Consider the following 18,818-nt stretch of genomic DNA (forward strand, 5'->3'; position numbering starts at 1 on the left):
TAGTAAAGGATATAGCAAAATGCACAGCCTGAACTATGTTTGGATGGTTGATTATGGGTAACTTGTTTTTTTATAATTTTCTAGATTTTCCACTTTTTCTATAGTCATCTGTTACTTTTGATCAACAAAAAAGCATAAATGTTATTATTTTTTAAAGAAAGAGATTTTCCTGCCCTATTTAGTGTCAGAAGCCACAGCTGAACTTTGTTGGCAGATAGGAGCAGATGTTGTTCTAAACTGTCTTATTGTAGCAAGTTTATCCATTTGTTAGGACAGTCAGGAAAAGGTGGTGCCAACTGCATTCTTTTGGTGGAAATTTGAAAAGATTTTGTCTGGAAAAGCAGTTAAGGGCAGTGCTGCCATGGTGTGTTTTTGAAAGCTATGCTTAAGAAGTGGGAAAGTTACATAATACGGAGAAATTCAGATGAAAACCCAATTTTCTTAACAAACCTCTTAGAAAATATTGTTGTGACAATATTGTTCAACCCTCTCTGATTTATCTGAGCATATCCTTAGGTCTTTGAGACTGGATTTCATAGAAAACAGTCTGCAGTGCTTTCTGTGAAGTTGGCAGCTAGGACTCTAGCAGGTGTGGCTCTCATAGCAGTTATCTTTTATTGAGCCTTTTCCCAGTCATTTGTCCATTCACTTGCATTTTTTCATTTAATCTTCACAGCAACCGAAAGAGGCAAGTATTGTTTCTTTGTTTGAATTTTACTGAAGAGAAACCTGCCTTCTAACAGAGGTTAGTTAATTTGCTGAAAGTGACCCAGCACAGGCAGGAGCCAGGCCAAATGCTCAGTGAATGTCTGCTCTGCACCTGGGCCTTCTGCTGGACCCGTGGTGATGAACTGTAGGCCCTTGTCTCCAGAAAGCCAAAATAACATCCCTGGGGAGAGAGGATATAAAGAGGCAAAAAGAAACCAAGTGGAGAGTCAGGTGACACATTGGGAGAGCAGAGAGGAGCAAGAGCTGGTCAGGCGGCCCTGCCTGGCGTCCAGTGCCTCTGTCCTCTGACCCTGCCCCACCACCATGTCTTTGTTTGTCCTACGTCCACACTGTCCTCACCTGGCCCTGACTTCCGCAGGCGGTGGCCGCCTTTCCTGCCCGTCGCTGCGCTCCTGCTGCTCCTCCAGCTGTTAGCAACTGGTGTGTGTCCTTAGTGTGTGCCGAGTCATCACTTCTACACATTATTTTACTCATTCCTCACAACTCCAACATGAAGTCAGAATTTTTATCCCTGCTTTTCAGAGGAAGAAAACGAGGTTTTGAGAGCTCACAGATCATGTTCAGATGGACAGTTAGGAAGTGATGGGCCTGGGTGTAAATCCTGTTTTGTCTGATTCCTAAGGCCTGTGACTTTAACCACCTGCTATAAATGCCTTCATCCACAACTTTATTTGCCCTGCTCCGCTCATCCTAAAAGAAAAATTGCTGCTGTCCCATGGGAGCCTTTCCTGGTGTCTCCTGCCAGAACTCTCTCGGCCCGTGTCCGCCCCTCGCCACTCTTGCTTTACTTCACGGTGATGGGGTCCTGCCCGTCTCTTGTTGGACCGTGGGCCCTCTGAGGTGCACTAGTATCCCCCAGGTGCTTTAAATGCAGCAGGCACTCAGGACCATCTGGGATTCTGCAAGATGGAGGGTTTCTGGCCCACCTCCATTACTGAGTAGCTCTGGGGTATGGTTGTGAAGAGAAATTTAATTTTGAAATTCCAAAGAACCAGGTTACTTTTCTATTTCCTGACTTCCTCCCTTAGACTTCATGAGGGAGTGGTTCGGTTGGTATTTGAAAGCTCTGAGCAGCTGCAGTTTTCATTTCACTTTTAAAACAACCAGTGAGTTTTAGTAATTCTCCTAAAGAAGCCTTGGGTGCTGGAGAAGAGATGCTCAGCCAAGGCTGCAGAGGCTTCAGCCACTAGCATGGATGCAGTTGGGAGGGACAAATGCCAGTGTCACATTCATCAGCAGTTCCTTCGCTCACTTCTGCCTCTACTGAGAACAGGGAGCTTGGGGTTGAGAAAACGTTTAATGCTTTTGAAATGCTGCGAAATGAAGACATGATTGTGGTACGAATATGCATGTCCATGCCTGCCATGGGACCACGTAAGTGTCATGACACTTGTAACCACAAGATGTCAGTATGGGATCAGTCCTAGGGGTCATAGGCTTCAACTCCTGCTTCCCTGAGTTTCTGAGTCAGGAGGAGGAGGCACCATGGAGGCGCTGGCTCTCCTCGCTTGTTTCCTTCTGCAGCAGTGTTACCCCACAGGCTGCATTTCCGATTCATTTTCCCTGTGCCATTTTCCATGGGCTCACACCTCATCAGAAGGCTTCTCTTCATTTTCTCTCTAAGCTTAAATACTTTCCTCACTCCTACTTATGTCCCAAGTCACCTTAGGAATTCCCCCATTTTGGTGTTATCTCAGCACTCTACTTTAAAAATTTACAAAAGGATATAAGTTACAGCATAGTTTTATCTCTTATCTAAGGAGGGTTTTAAGTAGTTCAGCATGAGGAAAAAATGCTATCTCTGGTAAGAACAGCACTATTAGGATGTTTTTTCTTTTTTGGTAAAAGCTTAACCTATTGGGAAAATAGCTGAGCAGAGCAAGCAAAAGAGGGAGAAGTGGTGTTCAGAGCAGAACATGTGTCTGCTGAGGCATTTCTGTACAACATAGGTAGGCTTTTGTAGCCCTCAGAAAGAGGTAGGTATATTGCACCCATTATTCTGATGAAGATGAATTATAATACCTTTCCTACAACTAGTTAACTACTAGCTGGTAAACTAGTGGCATAGCCTGGAAACTAGTGGCATAGCCTGGATTTGGAGTCAGGTCTGTTTGTCCCAGAGCCTGTGACCCCCAAAAGCCTGGGAGTGTTACTCTTGTTTCTATCATAAAGCAAGGAGGAGCCTTAAGAATCCATTCAGGAGTTTCAGCAAATATCTCCCCAGAAACCTGGCTACATGGAAGATGCCATGTTGTGAATAATACAGAGACCTATTAAATATATTATTTGCCCTCAAGAAGCTAAACAAAGTCAAGGTGGGGGGTAGGAAAAGACATGTAAATTCAGCTCAGTCAGTATAAATCAATCAGAGGATGGTAACATTTCCATGAAGTGGTTGGAGAGGCAGCAAAGCAGAGGGGAAGGGCCACGGTCCAGGGTGAGTTCTGTCCCGTCTATGAGCAATTTGTAGGATCAGCCTTCAATAAATCTACCAAATGACAAGAGTGTTGCTAAGGTCGCGTTTACCCCAACATTCTGAGATTCTAAGATGGAATATGAGAAGGGGCATAATCCAAGCTGACAGAGGTTGCCACCCTACGTGCCTTTGTCCCCCAGACACGGTAAGATTATGCTTAATCCTCTCTTTAGGTGGTCTGGTCCAAGGAGGACAGGTGGAAGCAAGGCAGGAGGTACAGTGTGGCTTGTCCGCACCGGTTCCAGTTTCCCGGCCCATGGCTTAGATGCAGAGGAGAATGGCTTTGAGGCTTCTGGAAAGATTTGGTAGGGAAAATAGCAGAGGGCTTCTGGAGTATAACTTTAGAAGTACTGTGTCAGTGTGAAGAACTTGGCGAGGATAAACAGAGGAGCCACAAGGATGACTGAACATTTGAAAAATAAGACCTGAGAGGAGAGGTTAGAGAAACAGGGCTTATGTAACCTGGAGCTGCTCAGAGGTGATTTTGGCAGGCTTCTTCAAGAACAGGACTCTCAGGATCTCTGCACAGACAGCAATGACTGGCCCTTTTTGTCCATATCAAGTGAGGACAGACTCCACCTGAACCACGAACATTTTAGATTTGATCTGTGGAAAAGTTTTTCCCCCGCAGCAGCTGTAAAAGGTGGAATACATCATGGAGCGAAGTTTATAGAATTTTCTCTTCTTCCTGTCTTTCAAAAAAAAACCACCAGAACACAGTAGAACCTTTTTATAATTGCGGTGCTGGAGGACAGGCTTAATTTCCCACCATAGAATATGTTGTATTCAGCCTCTGCTGTATTTGGGGGGATGTGACTGGTACAGAGCATATAGATTTCTCAGAACAGTGAATCATGTTAGTTATAATAATGGGTTCTGGATAGGATGACTGTATAATTTTTCCCTTAATCTGCAACACTTTGGAGAGTGAAATGGGGTGCTATTAATAATGATGCTAGGACAACAGGTATAAAGTGGCACTGTCCCTGGCAAAGTGTGACATGTAGTCACCCTGATTCTGGGGCTGTCTTTTCAGAGGGATCCTCTTAAAATAGAAATCTTGTGTTCTCTCCTGCTCAGACTCTCCTGTGTCTTTCCATTGCACTAGAATGAAACCCACACTCCCTACAGTGGCCCAGAAGGGCCTATGAAAGCTGGCTCCTGCCTTCCCCAGCCTCATCCCCACACTAACTGGATTCTGTGACCATGCACCCAGCACATTTCCGCCTCCAGGCTTGTGCCCTGGCCGACTCCGCCTCCAGGAGCTGTTTCTCAGTATCCTTGCCCACCCCCATCCTGCCCTTGGCCTCGCTGGCGCCTTCTCCCCCTTCCCGTCTTGGCTGGAACATCATCTCCGTGGAAAGGCTTTTCCTCCGTGTTGCTTTTCTCCTCCGTGTTGCTTTTCTCCTTTTCATCTCCCTGCCCGTTTCCTTCATAGAGGTAATTGCTTATCCACTTTGGGAGGCTGAGGCGGGTGGATCACCCGAGATCAGTTCGAGACCAGACTGACCAACATGGTGAAACCCCGTCTCTACTAAAATTACAATAAATTAGCCAGGCGTGGTGGCAGGCACCTGTAATCCCAGCTACGTGGAAGGCTGAGACTCAAGAATCGCTTGAACCCCGGAGGTGGAGGTTGCAGTGAACCGAGATCGTGCCACTGCACTCTAGCCTGGGCAACAGAACGAGACTCTGTCTCAAACAAACAAACAACAACAACAAAAACAAAGAAGTAATCGCTTATCATTTGCTGGTCTTTTTCACCAAAATGTACACATCACGAGGGCAGGATTTCACTGGTGAGCCCACAAGTATCTGGCCAGTGCTGCACTCATGTGCCTAGGACATGGCTGCTGGAAAGTAGGTGTGGAATGGATGACTCACTGCCTGCAGTTCCACTGGATTAATTCATCTCCTGACTTCCCTTTGCACCCAGAAGGTCTATGTTTCTAAAATATGAATCAGCTGTATAAGTTTTTTTGTTCAACAGAATTGGTTGAACAGCGACAGTGTGTACAATCCTATGCTGGAAGAAGCCGAAAACAGCCCTTAATTGTTTGAGAACATAGAGGATCTAGCTGAAGAAGAAACGAAACATTAACTGAGTTAAATAATGGCTTTTTTTTTTTTTTTTTTTTCCCTGAAATGGAGTCTTGCTGTTACCTAGGCTGGAGTACAGTGGCGTGATCTCAGCTCACTGTAACCTCTGCCTCCCAGGTTCAAGCAATTCTCCTGCCTTAGCCTCCTGAGTAGTTGGGATTACAGGCGCCCACCAGCATGCCCGGCTAATTTTTGTATTTTTAGTAGAGATGAGGTTTCACCATATTGGTCAGGCTGGTCTCGAACTCCTGACCTCGGGTGATCCACCTGCCTCAGCCTCCCAAAGTGCTGGAATTATAGGTGTGAGCCACTGGGCCCAGCCAGATAATGGCATATTTAACCTAAGTGCCAGTGAAGAGAGGAGGATGGCTGTCACTTTCATCCCTTCCCCTGTTCTGTTTCTCTTCCTGGAAATTACCATCTGACATAGTACACATAACAATGTATATTTAGTGATGTCCTTATTGACCCTTGTCCTTCCCAGAATGTAAATCTTCTTTTTTTTGTTGTTCACTGCCATATTTCTAGTGCCTAGAACAGTACCTGGCACATAGTAGGTCTTCAATAAATATTGGTTGAATGAAAGAATGAATGATACAAAAGAAGGCAGAGAACAATCCCCTGGGCTGCCTTTTGGACTTCAACAGGCCTTTTAGGGAGGGATTGTATTTGACTCCACTGAGGAGTGGAGGGAGAGCAGTCAAAAATGACATAATGGCATGAGTAAGGGCAGGGGGAGCCAGCAGGTACATGAGGGTGATGTATTTGGTCTAGAAAACAAACCAGTAAGCTTTCAGTGTTGTTTCTTGAACTCACAAACAATGCCCCCTTGGCCCCTGTCCCCTCATCCTCACTTATTTGGTCTGGGTAAGACCCAAGGCAAAGGTGTCAGGGGAAGGCTGGCTGCCACACACATTCCTTGGTGTTGGCATTAAAACAGCAGAGCGAAAATAGCCAGCCTCAGAAACATGTGGGCAGCCATGAATGTCCCACTATTCTAGGGATTAAAATTCAGTTTATGGGTTGTTCGGGCCTCTTAGCTCTCTTTCCTCTGAATCCCCATTCTGTCGGTTTCACCACCTGTTTTTAACTCCTTCAGAGGTTGGAGAAGAAAGAGGTAAGTAAGTGACTTGATGCATCATCAAGAGCTCCGGGCTGGCCTCAGAGGCATTGCTCCATCAGAAGCCACTGGGGCGAGGGGCATGGGTTTTACCTCTGACCAAGGGCAGTCCAGTCTGCAGCAAAGAAAGGCAGAGGGAAATGGCCAACTGGCTTGGTCTGAAGGCACCGGCAGCTTTCAGCATGCAGTTCACTCCTGCAGGGCTCAGAGGCTCTATAGTGCCCTCATTAAAATGCCGTCACTGTCTGGAGAAGGAGCAGCTACTGTTGGAGGAGGCCTAGCTGAGATGAGGGCCCTGTGGGGTTATAAACATGATGAGATGCCCAGGCCTGTGGTGGGTATGAGGGGAGAGGCAGGGACCTGGAGCCTGGGGAGCAGGTGGGACCCAGAGCATCTCCCATCACAGCAGTTATTTTTCAGGGGTGATCCTGAGCATGGGCAGGTCCCCTTCGTGGTGCCAGAGCTAACAATACAAAGAGGGCTTGCACAAAAAGGATCCACAGCCTCTGCTGGGACAAGGGTATGTTTCAGGCCTGCTGCAAGCACAGCATCCTTATCTAAACACATGCCAGTCCTTTTCCGGAGAAAAGACAAAACAGTGTCTGAGTATGTATAGTTTTTACAGTTTCAAAGTATTGTATAATTTATTATAAAATATTTCATAAATATTTTAAACATACAGAAAATAATGCCATAGGCACCCATTGTGTATTTAGCATCTTGCTTTAACATGTATCTCAGAGCATCAGTTCCCTAATTGTTTTAAACAAACTTTTTATTTTAGAAAAAAATCACAAAGATAGTACAGTTCTTATACATTCCCATGCCCAGTTTTCCCTATTATTAATGTCTTACATTAGTGTAGTCTATTTGTTACAATTAATTAACCAAATTAATGCATTGTTGGCTATTCTTTATTCAGATTTCCTTAGTTTTCCCCTAATGTCATTTTTCTGTTCCAGGATCCTGTATTAACATTTAGCCACTATGCCTCCTTAAGCTTATCTTGGTTGTCTCAGTTCAGTTCCCTAATGTTTAAAATGGAATGATACTATCTTTTCCACGTGGTTGTTGGACTTGCCCAAGAAAAGCTATGCCGAGGTGCTTCGAGGACTCTGAAGCCCTGTCAGTAGCTCTCAAACTTGAGCTGCGTCAGAATTTTTAGCATGGGACTTATTAAAATGTAGGTTGCACTGCCCCCTACCCCTACACACACACATACACACACACACACTTTCTGCTTTTGCTAGGTCTGGGGAGTGGCAGGGGCTGGTCTGGGACCGCACTTTAAACCACTGCTTTCTGCAAATGTAAGAGTTGATCCTTGTTGAGTGGATGAGCCCACCACCTTTATGCTACTCCCTTCCCAATAACAGACTGTGTTTTCAGAGAACATAGTTTCCTGTTTACTTCTGTTCTAGAAACTCCTTGAAGACTGTCTCACAACCCCAAAGTAGAGAGACATTCAGTTGTCTAACACCCAGGTTTATTACTGCTGTCTAGGACCCATATATTAGTCTGTTTCCATGCTGCTGTTACAGACATACCCAAGACTGGGCAATTTACAAAAGAAAAAGGTTTAATGAACTTACAGATCCACGTGGCTGGGGAAGCCTCAGAATCATGGTGGAAGGCAAGGAGGAGCAAGTCATGTCTTTCATAGATGGCAGCAGGCAGAAAGAGCTTGTGCAGGGAAACTCCCCTTTTTAAAACTATCAGATCTTTTGAGACTTATTCACTATCACAACAACAGCATGGGAAAGACTTGCCCCCATGATTCAATTACCTCCCACCAGGTCCCTCCCACAACACGTGGGAATTCAAGATGAGATTTGGGTGGGGACACAGCCAAACCATGTCAACCCTTAAGATGATTCATCAGAAATGGAGAGAGAACCCATGCTTGTGTTACTGTCACAATGCCATTTGTGTCACTGTTCAATGGCTTGGGTGATGGTAGGGTACTAGGAACCAGTAGCCAGTGCTCTCTTAGGAAAACCAAATGCAATTGGCATTTTCCTATTCCTTTCCTTTATCTGTTAAGAAAGAAATCTCTTAACTGGCAATAATTAAAGAGAGCATGCATTCCCCTCCCCACCATGTAATTTTAGCATCTATTTGGATGGCTGTTGGAAGCTTGGATTTTAAACCACTGTATTTTTACAGCTGTAGAATCCAGTGCCTCAGTTGATTTAACTAGCAGCCATCGGTTTGTTGTCTGGCCTAGGTCTGCCACTGGTTGCTTTTGGAAAATTTTTTCTTGGGCCTATTTCTGAGAAAGTGTTACTGTAATTTTTATTTAGATATTGATGGCAGTCTGTTCTTCTTGCCAACCACACCCTAATTCTGAATAATAGTGGACACGTGATGGATAATTCATATACTTAAGCCATGAAGATTAAAGGTAGCTGAGTGAATTGGAATCATAGTCTAAAAGGGAGATTTCCTCAGCCCTGTGGCCAGCAATCAGATAGGATTAAAGACCTGTGCAGCCCCTCCTTGTGAGTCCCTCATAGAATTACTATCCTTGGCCACCTCATCAGATCCTGCAGCCCGTTACAATGTGTCATCTCATCTAAGATTACTAGACTGCTTTGGTCATTTCAGTGCCGTGGTTCTAGAAGTGTGGTCCTGAGATCAGTCAGCAGCATCAGCGTCACCTGGGAGCTTGTAAAAAATAGAAATTCTCAGGGCCTACCCTAGAGCTACTAAATCAGGAACACTGGGGATGCCCGCCCTACCCCCCCAACCCCCGCTATCCTGAGCTGTAACAGGCCTCCAGGTGATTCTGATGCACACTCAAGTTTGAGAGGCCATCCTGAATGGCCCTCCTATTTTTTCCTCCCACTGTCTTCTTTAATCACTGAACAACATTCTTTTATGTACTCCATTACTATTTAGCAAGCAGGCCCTGTGCTAGGTCTGGTTCAAACGTGAACAGCCCTGGGGCTTGTCCTCGGGGAGCTTAGCACAGCAGTAGTTCTCAGCCCTGACTGCACATGAGAGTCACCTGGGGTGCACTCAAGTGTCTCAGTGGGTCTTTCATGCCAGATCAATTAAATTGGAATCACCGGGGCTATAGCAGGGAAACGCTACTCGATAAACCTACCCAGGTTGAGAAACACGGAGCTAGTGGGAGAGAATGCCCATCAGGATGTTTCAAACCATGGGGTAAGTGTGAAGATGGGGCAACTAAAAGGAGCAGATGGGAGGGTCACTTTACCTAGGCTTGGGTTGTGGTGGGAAAAAGAAGGGAGAAGTATCTGCAAAACTTTCCTCAAATTGTATTTAAAGGTAAACTAAAAGAAAGATAAAAACGTGGTTTAAATACAGATCCACAAGTGATTTCAAAACGAGTCATGGAGGAGAAGAGTCTCAAGAGATGTTGCTTCCTTCTGCAATGCATGTCCATCACCTCTGTCCACATCTCAACCCTCAGTAGCGGTGGGTTGCAAAGGGCCAGCTGAGGCCACACCCAAAGTGGCTGACATACCCTTTGACCTTGTAGTCCTCCTTCCACTGGAAATGCCAGTTCTGGCTTGTCTTAAGGACCACCTAGACACCAAGAAACTCCCTCTTCCCTCCTATCTGTCTTTAAGAGGAGGCAGCCCAGGGGTGCAGCCCACACCCTTCAGTGGCCTTTATTGGCTGACCTATCAACAACAAATTTGTATCCCAAGAATTTCAGTCGTTCTTTTCTATCCTTTAAGAGGGGTTTTTTTGGTTTTGTTTTTTTAAAGAAAAAAGAGTGTTTACTTAATTTCTTCTTCATGAGCCCCTCCATTTTTGATTCAGAAGGTCAGGTAGGGAGATTTAATGTGAAATATTAACTGTCTTTGCCAATTGCTGTGCCCTGTTACCATGCTGTAAGCCAGAAATAGAAGCGACCTGTTTTCAATGACGGATCAAAATTTAGTGCTGTGTTGATGGTTCAGAATGAAGATTTTTTGACACGGTGAATGAAATACATACCAGTGCATTTCTGGTTGTGATTTAGCTGACCAAGTAGTTCAGTTATAATTATATTATTTTTACTCCTGGAGATCGTTACTCTAAATGAAAAATGCTTCAGCATCCAGACTGTTAAGATGTGGATGGTGAACATTATTTACAATAAAAATTTTTTTCCCTGGACTGTGAAACAGCTTTACGGGCATGTCGAGCCTAGAATATGGTTGTTAGCATTTAAAGTTAAATTAAAACATGGAAGTTTTTTTGGTTTTAAAAAATAAACTCAACTGTCAGTTATTGTTTGCTGCCTTCTGTGACCCATCTCCCGTCCCTTAAGTCCCTTTTAATGGAATGGGGAGACACTTGTAGGCAATATATGGTCGACATAAATCTGAGGACATGAATATTATAAAAGGGCATTGAGAAGAAGGGCTGGAGGGAGAGGCCGGAGGGGTTTGTTTATCATTTTTTATGAGGGCCCATGCTCTTTGGGATTGAAGTATCTTTTAATAGTAGGTGTAGGTTTGATTTGATCTCTGGGTCACTGTGTTGTTTTTTGGGCAGATATTTCCCTGCGCTCTGATTACCAAGGTGTTAGAAGAATTTAAAATGTCCTCTCACCCTCAGTTAAAAAGCTGTGTGTTTATAAGGGTCAAAGATGACGTAAACGTTCACCAAGCCCAGTGGCATTCTCATCAAGACACCTTTCTTCCTCCTCACTTGTAATATAAGAAAACAGAAGCTGACATTTGTCATGTTCAGAAATCCTTGCGTGAAGTGTTTTAAACCAACCAAATATGAGATTAATGTTGTCTCCTCATTATCACTACCTTTTTGTGCAGTGTAATGATTAAATAACAGTCGTGCAATGCATTCTAAAACTCAAAAGTTTAAACCTAGACTTCATTAGAAGTCATTGGACTAAATCTGAAATGTAAACTTTCAAGAGACTATAATTGAATAGATTTAACCTATACTTACGAAAAGGAGAAATCTCTAGGTGATTATCTTTTTTTCCTTCTCTCTAAGGACCTTTTTCCTAAACTCTGCAGGTCTCTTGTCTGTTGACTTGATTAATGAATATTTTGCCCACTAAAATTGGCCATTAATTATTTTCTTGGGTTGTGGCAATAATTACTACTTTCAAGTAAAATCTCATTAGCATCGTAAGCAGAAACACCCTGCCAGGTGATGTGGGATTGTGGGGAGCCAGCTAGTTACCACCTGAGATACTGGGTTCACCACACAGTAAGCAGCAGTTGTCTCTAGCTGGATCCCGGCAGCTACATTTAGAGAAAATGGGGTGACTAGATCACCCCAGAATGGGAATTCAGACAAAGCAGCTCTGTAGACCCTCTTGTTAGAAAATACGACCTACTGGCATGCAGTTGTGATGTCATTTAATAATCGAGAATCCTCTTACCTTTCATTCATTTATTCTTTCAATGATCATGATTATTTGCCAGCCCTTGTGCTAAATGCTAGGGACAGGAAAGAAACAAGTTGCTGGCTTTTGGAGAAGCTGAGTCTGTTGGGAACAAAGCACTTTAAAATGTAATCTATTTTTTTAATATGCCTGACTATTAAGGCAGATTCTACCATGTAGCTTCATGGAATGTTTTGTAGAGGAGGTGACTTTTATAGTGGACTTTGGATGATGGGTTTGAGGATGACCACAGAAAAGCAGGTGAGGACGAGGTGTTCTGGGTAGCATGTGTTACAAAGGCATATCATTCTGGGCCCCCAAAGAATAGAAGAGAGTTAAATATGGGGGCTATTTATAGGGGTGTAGCAGGGTAAGAGATGTTGAGACACCCGGGACCTAGTAACAGCAGACAGCTGAAGGGGAAGGGGAGGTGACGCTGTGAACAGAACCTGGAGAGTGGCAGCCTTGCAAGGGGGACGACTGCCCTCCCAGAGCTGTGGCCCTAGGTGGAGCATAGCAGCTGCTTCCAAAACCATGCCTAGCTCAGGAGGGAGTAGAACAAATACTGGACCACCCTCTCCTTTCACCCCCTGATTTTCTCTGAACCTAACCAGAGGCAAGAGAGACTGTGTAAAACAGTGCTTGGCACACGGAACAGGACACAGAAAGGCAAACAGGATAATCAGAACCAAAGGTATAGAGTGTAGATGAGGTATGTGCAGAGGACGGGAAGAAGTTAGCAGTTGCTGGAGTGTAGGAGGCATTTAGAGAACTAGAGATGAGTTTGAATAATTTGATTGATGGAGCCAAATTGCAAATGATCTTCTGTGTTTTACCTAAATCTCTTATCATATAAGCAATAAAGAGCCATGTGTGGGAGTGGACTTAACACATGACGTTATTGATTTGTAATTCAGCAAGACTCGAATTTGTTTGAAGTCACCATTTAGGACTCATTAGTCAGTGACAACATCAATTTAATGGGTTGTCATAACATTTTTAAAAAATGCAGTGGTGACTGGGTGTGGGTGTGGTGGCTCACGCCTGTGATCCCAGCACTTTGGGAGGCTGAGGCAGGCGGATCACAAGGTCAGGAGATGGAGACCAGCCTGGCTAACATGGTGAAACCCCGTCTCTACTAAAAATACAAAAAATTAGCTCGGCATGGTAACATGCGCCTGTAGTCCCAGCTACTCGGGAGGCTGAGGCAGGAGAATCGCTTGAACCTGGGAGGCAGAGGTTGCAGTGAGCCGAGATGGTGCCACTGCACTCCAGCCCGGGTGACAGAGCGAGACTCTGTCTAAAAAAAAAAAAAAAAAAAAAAAGCAATGGTATTATCAGGGTACATCACATATGGTGAAGTTTAGTAGTGTTTTGTGAAACTTTCGTATGTTTGGGTCTGGAGGGGTGTACTGGTTATGATTTAAAATGTATGTCTTAATGTGAGTTGCATCAAAAATACTGTAAAAACACTGAACTGATTGGCTAAAGTAGGAAGGTGTGGGCTGAAGGGAGGAGAGATTGACAGGCAGAGTAGTTCTAGATACTCAGCAACTACTTTTTTTTTTTAAAGTATGTTATCTCTGCATTCCTTTTAAAACCAAGCCATAGAAATGAAGACACAGTATCTTTATTATATTGAATCCATGTCTAGAACATTAAACCTCATCTTAAGTAAGCCTAGAAAATCCATCAGAGTCTTTGCCTTCCATTTGTTGAAACTCAGCTGATAGTAACGTTTACCAAATTCCAGAGGTCTCCCGAGCTTCTCTGAGGAATCTGATGCCTTGTGATTACCTTGATAATGTCTATTTTACTTAACCATGATAGAAAGTTTTGCATTTGGCTTGAATGTGTGATAAAATCATTTAAATGTATCTTGGTTTTATAAATTGAAAGGCTGTCTTTTATGTATAAAACAAGTTAGTTGATCACACAGTTTGTAGTGAATCAGAATGGCTTTTAATAAACTCAGCTTAAAGCTAGCCAAAAGGTTTTCTATCGCTACTGAAAAGTCACATGGCTCTTTGGAAGAACTTTTGAAGAACTTTTCTGATGCAAGTCCCTACTCTTGCAAGAGAAAAATCATAATCCGAGTGCGTGTGTGCACTCAAGTTCCAAGGATAGCAAAAGTAAAATGAAATCTAAGTTCTTTATACAAATAATTCAGGTTTCTATTTTAGTGTACAGTTTAAGCCTTCTCTTCACAGAGATTATTTGCCAAAGAGACTAATGAGTTAAGACATGACTACACTGGGTTATTCCTGCTTGAGAAACAATGACTCTCAGGCCACCTTATCTTGGAAGCTGAGGTAGGTCCTTAGAATTTATACTGGAATTGCTCAATTAAAATGTATGATTCACACAGTGGTTCACGCCTATAATCCCAGCACTTTGGGAGGCCAAGGTGGGAGGATTCTTTTTTTAATTCGCTGAGCATAGTGGTGCATGCCTGTAGTCCCAGCCACTCAGGAAGCTGAGGTAGGAGGATCTCTTGAGCCCAGGAGATTGACATTGCAGTGAGCCATGTTTATGCCACTGTACTGCAGCCTGGGCAACAGACACTATCCCTAAAAGAAATAATAATAATAATTAATTTTGAAAATAAATAATTAAAATGTATGATCCTCACTTAAAGCTTGTGAGGGAGTTGGTGCATATATCATTATCTTCTTTTCATAGGTAAAGAAACAGACTTGATGAAATCTCTAAGCTAGAAATAATTGGAACCTGGACTAGAACCTCTGGTGTTTTTTAAAATCAGTCACCCAAAGGAGAAACTTAATAAAAGATGCAGGTGCAGTAACAGTGTTGCAGCTTCTGTCGTGGGTTCTGATTTCCATCAGAATTTGTCTAAATATTTCACCTCAGTGCTTCCAAAGCATTCCAGCATTCTATGAAGTACTTTTTAGCAAGGAAAAAAAAGAACTCTAGTGGGGAATGCTAGTAATGGGAGAGGCCGTGCATGGGGCGGGGGCGGAAGTATATGGGATATCTCTGTACCTTCCTCTCCATTTTGCTGTGAACCTAACACTGCTCTTTTAAAAAGTCTAATTTTTAAGTCTTTTTAAAAAAGGGAAAGAGGCATGGCTCAGACCTGTATGCTTTCCCATCCAGCCGGTCACCTGGTCAATTTGTATTGATTCCTGACGCCATGGCAAATGAGGCCAAAACCAACCACTTAATTCAGAGAGCTGCCTGCCAGCCCCAAGAGCAACCTTAGTGTCCAGAAATAATTTTTTTTTTTGAGATGGAGTCTCAATCTGTTGCCCAGGCTGGAGTGCAGCGGCTTGATCTCGGCTCACTGCAACCTCCGCCTCCCGGGTTCAAGCGATTCTCCTGCCTCAGCCTCCCCAGTAGCTGGGATTACAGGCACGCATCACCACACCTGGCTAATTTTTGTATTTTTAGTAGAGACAGGGTTTCACCATGTTGGCCGGACTGCTCTCGAACTCCCTGCCTCAGGTGAGCTCCCACCTCACCACACCCGGCTAATTTTTTTTATTTTTAGTAGAGACGGGGTTTCACCGTGTTGGCCAGACTGGTCTCAAACTCCTAACCTCAGGTGATCTGCCCACCTTGGCCTCCCGGAGTACTGGGCATGAGAAATATTTGGGTCCAGAAATAATTATATGTCTAGAGTCAGACATGGGCAATCAAAAACATAAACTTTATTGGAAAGATCAGGAATACCATACTTTTACCTGCTCCTAAGTTATGGGGCTGTTGACGTCCCATTGCAGTAGCTGGATAGCACTTAAAGAGTGGGAATTGGGCAAGGTGGGGTGCCTGGAAAGTGTTCCATGTGCTTCTGGGGCTGTGTGAGATGATGTTGGGTCATACAAGAACAAAAATGTTTTATACTAATAGTTACATAATGCTTATTTTAATTTTGGTATAAAAATCCATGTTCATTTATGGAAGAGATATAATAAAATCACCTTAAAAGTTAAAATACAAAGGAAAGGCCACCCGGCAATTTAGTTTGAGAGCATTGTTACTGAACAGTGTTGTAGGGCTCCGTACTATGAAACAAGTTATTTCTACTGAGGGGAAGCAGCAAATGTGGTCAAATAGCACATACTTTGAAGTCAGACAAACCCAGATTTAAGGCTTTCTCTCCTGGTCCTGTGATTTGGGCCTTTTCTGAGCTTTTTATTTTCTTCTGGGAAGCGGTGTGGGTCAGGACATATCTCCCTTACAGGATTTTCATGAGGACTGCACACGAAAAGCAATTCATTTTGTATTGACCCATAGTAGACACTCAGTGATAGTAATAATATCTTTATTATCAGTTATTATTGCTACTTGAGAACTATTGATTGTTCCCAAATGTAATCCCACAACGCAAGCACTAAATGCTTTCAGACCTTACTACCTAAAATAATAATGTACCTAGTGGGTAAGTTTTTGGTGTTTGGGGTTTTTTTGGTTTTGTTTTTTTGAGACACAGTCTTGCTCTGTCACCCAGGCTGGAGTGCAGTGGTGCCGTCTTGGCTCACTGCAACCTCCGCTTCGCAGGTTCAAGCGATTCTCCTGACTCAGCCTCCTGAGTAGCTGGGACTACAGGAGCACACCACCACACCTGGCTGCTTTTTGTATTTTAGTAGAGTGGGGTTTCACCAAGTTGGGGTGATCCAGCTGCTTCTGCCTCCCAAAGTGCTGGTATTACAGGCATGAGCCACTGAGCCCAGCCCCTAGTGGATAAGATTTATTAAGTATTTATCATGTACCAGCCACTGTGCTCTGTGCTGTCTATGGCTTATCTCTTTTAATCCTCTTAATAACCTCTTCATGTGTAGGAGCCATGAGTCACTGTCATCTTTATCTGCTGAGAAACTTGCTCAAGTCACACAGAAAATAGCAGACTGTCAGTAACTACCATCTTACATTGTCTAAAGAAATTTAAGCCTTTTTTTGTTTTTTTAAGCAACAGAAAGTCCAGAGTTAATTCCCAGAAGTCCTTCCACAGAAGCCAAGATTGTCAGGAGCCATCTGCCAAGTGCCAGATAACTGAGAAGGTCCAGGGACTTCCCAGACACCCAAATTCACACCATCAGCGAGATCAATCTGAGTTACAGCTCAGCATGCTCCCCTACTCATTAGCAAGTAGAATGAATACACAACCTGCACAGAATCAGGAGCAATAAATCCCCAGCTAGCACATAACCTCTGTGGCCCACGAGCCTGAACACTGTGTCCCTGGCTGCCACCTGGGTGTGGAGTCGGCATGCATAATGCTCTAGCCAGCCTGGCAGAGCCTCTTGGACCAGAATTTGACCTGAGTAAGCTGTGACCTATGTGCACTTACATTTGGTAACTCTTAGGCAGAGCCATCCAGTCAGTCTCTGTCTGGATGTTCAGCTCTTTGTCCCTGTGACTTTTTTTTTTTAAGCAATGATTCGGCTTCCCTGGGAGATAGGAAGTAACGAAGGCAATTCCTTTTGCCAAATCCTTGACAAAACTGGCTTCCAAAATACAAAACTAATATACTTGGATATGGCCTGATTTGTTACCGAGGTGAATAGTAACAGTACAGGAAAACCACACTGGTTCTGGCCAATCTGACTTACAGAAAATTCTGAACCACAGAACAACTAAAGTGATGTGGTTTTATTAATTGTAGGCACATACTGTGAAGAAAAATAAATGGTTCCCTGTCAGAGGTCTTGTCAGAACACTTTTACCGAATAGATGAAAACCACTCACAATTCAAAGATTGTGATTTGGTTTTCGAAATACGTGAAAACACTAACTTGTCTACATAATTACTAAGCTTAACACTTTCTGTATAGAAAGTGAAAGCGGGGGAAATAAACCTGAGTCCCAAGTGAAGTCAGAATTTAATGATTTCAGGTAGGTCTTGTGGTTCACGCCTGTAATCCCAGCACTTTGGGAGGCCGAGGTGGGCAAATCACTTGAAGTCAGGAGTTCGAGACCAGCCTGGCCAATATGGCGAAACCCCATCTCTACTAAAAATACAAAAATTAGCTAGGTGTGATGGTGCACACCTGTAATCCCAGCTACTTGGGAGACTGAGGCATGAGAATCACTTGAACCCAAGAGGTGGAGGTTGCAGTAAGCTGAGATCATGCCACTGCATTCCAGCCTGAGGGACAGAGCAAGACTTCATCTCGAAAATAAATAAATAAATAAATAAACAAAATTATTTCACTGGATGTCGGACTTATACAACTTTTAAATCACTTCCAGTAGTTCCTTTCCAGTTTCACAATTGCCTTTTTAGTTTGGAAGGGTGGGAGGGATGCAAATTGGTGTAAATAACTTTCCCAACCAGTTCTCTATCCCTTTTCCAGTTTCTGAGCCTTCTCAGAGTCTATAATAGTAATTGTCAACCCTGATTGCATATTAGAATCTTTGGGGATGGGTCTTGGCATCAGACTTTTTTTTTTTTTAAGTTACCCAGGTGATAATAATGGGCAGTTCTGGCTAGAAACCACTGGCCTCTAGGCTCTTGTTGCTTTAGAAATGGCTGAAACCACAGGAGACAGACTCACAGATGGGATCATAGGCATCAGGTATTAGGCCTCTAGCATGGGTGTTTCTTCTTAGCTTGAGAACACCTACTCCAACTGGCTCATCAGGTACCCCCCCTTTCTGGTTATCCCTGCCATTTCTCTAAAGTCCAGGTACTTAAATCACAAAACATGCAAATAGTGATTCTTACACTTTATTAGGAAAGCTGATACTTCTACACTAGATTATTTTTAGATCAATATAAGTCACATCCTCTATAATCCAGTCTGAGAGCTGAGACCTTTTTATATGTGTGTTGGCAGGGGTGGGTAGGGGCAGGCAGCGGGGGCCTTCAGTGTCTAGCACCCCATACTTGATGTACATATTTGGCCATCTGTAAATATCCATTATTGATTATTTTCATCTTATTTTGTGTTTTCCTGATTGGGCTTACTTCTTTATCAACTTCTTTTCCTTCTAGAATCTAAGCTTGTCCTAAATTTATATTTGAGTCAAGGGAAAGGGAGGAAAATTTCTTT

General features: G+C 43.5%; 1 protein-coding gene across 2 annotated transcripts in view; it reads left to right on the forward strand.

Annotated features, from left to right (window-relative positions):
* JAZF1 (JAZF zinc finger 1) overlaps positions 1 to 18,818 on the forward strand; it is a 350,559-nt gene that overhangs the window by 159,004 nt on the left and 172,737 nt on the right. Inside the window, exon 1 of one of the 2 annotated variants that reach the window (XM_058446188.1) lies at positions 3,468 to 3,510. The exons of the other annotated variant lie outside the window; for it this stretch is intronic. Coding sequence (XP_058302171.1) covers positions 3,471 to 3,510 — 40 coding nt within the window. The 5' untranslated portion in view covers positions 3,468 to 3,470. Of the gene's footprint in view, positions 1 to 3,467; positions 3,511 to 18,818 lie in introns of those variants that run through there. 2 annotated transcript variants of the gene reach the window in all.

The sequence above is a fragment of the Hylobates moloch genome, unplaced genomic scaffold (genome assembly GCF_009828535.3).
Source record: "Hylobates moloch isolate HMO894 unplaced genomic scaffold, HMol_V3 SCAFFOLD_1, whole genome shotgun sequence".
In the NCBI taxonomy this organism is placed as follows: Eukaryota; Metazoa; Chordata; class Mammalia; order Primates; family Hylobatidae; genus Hylobates; species Hylobates moloch.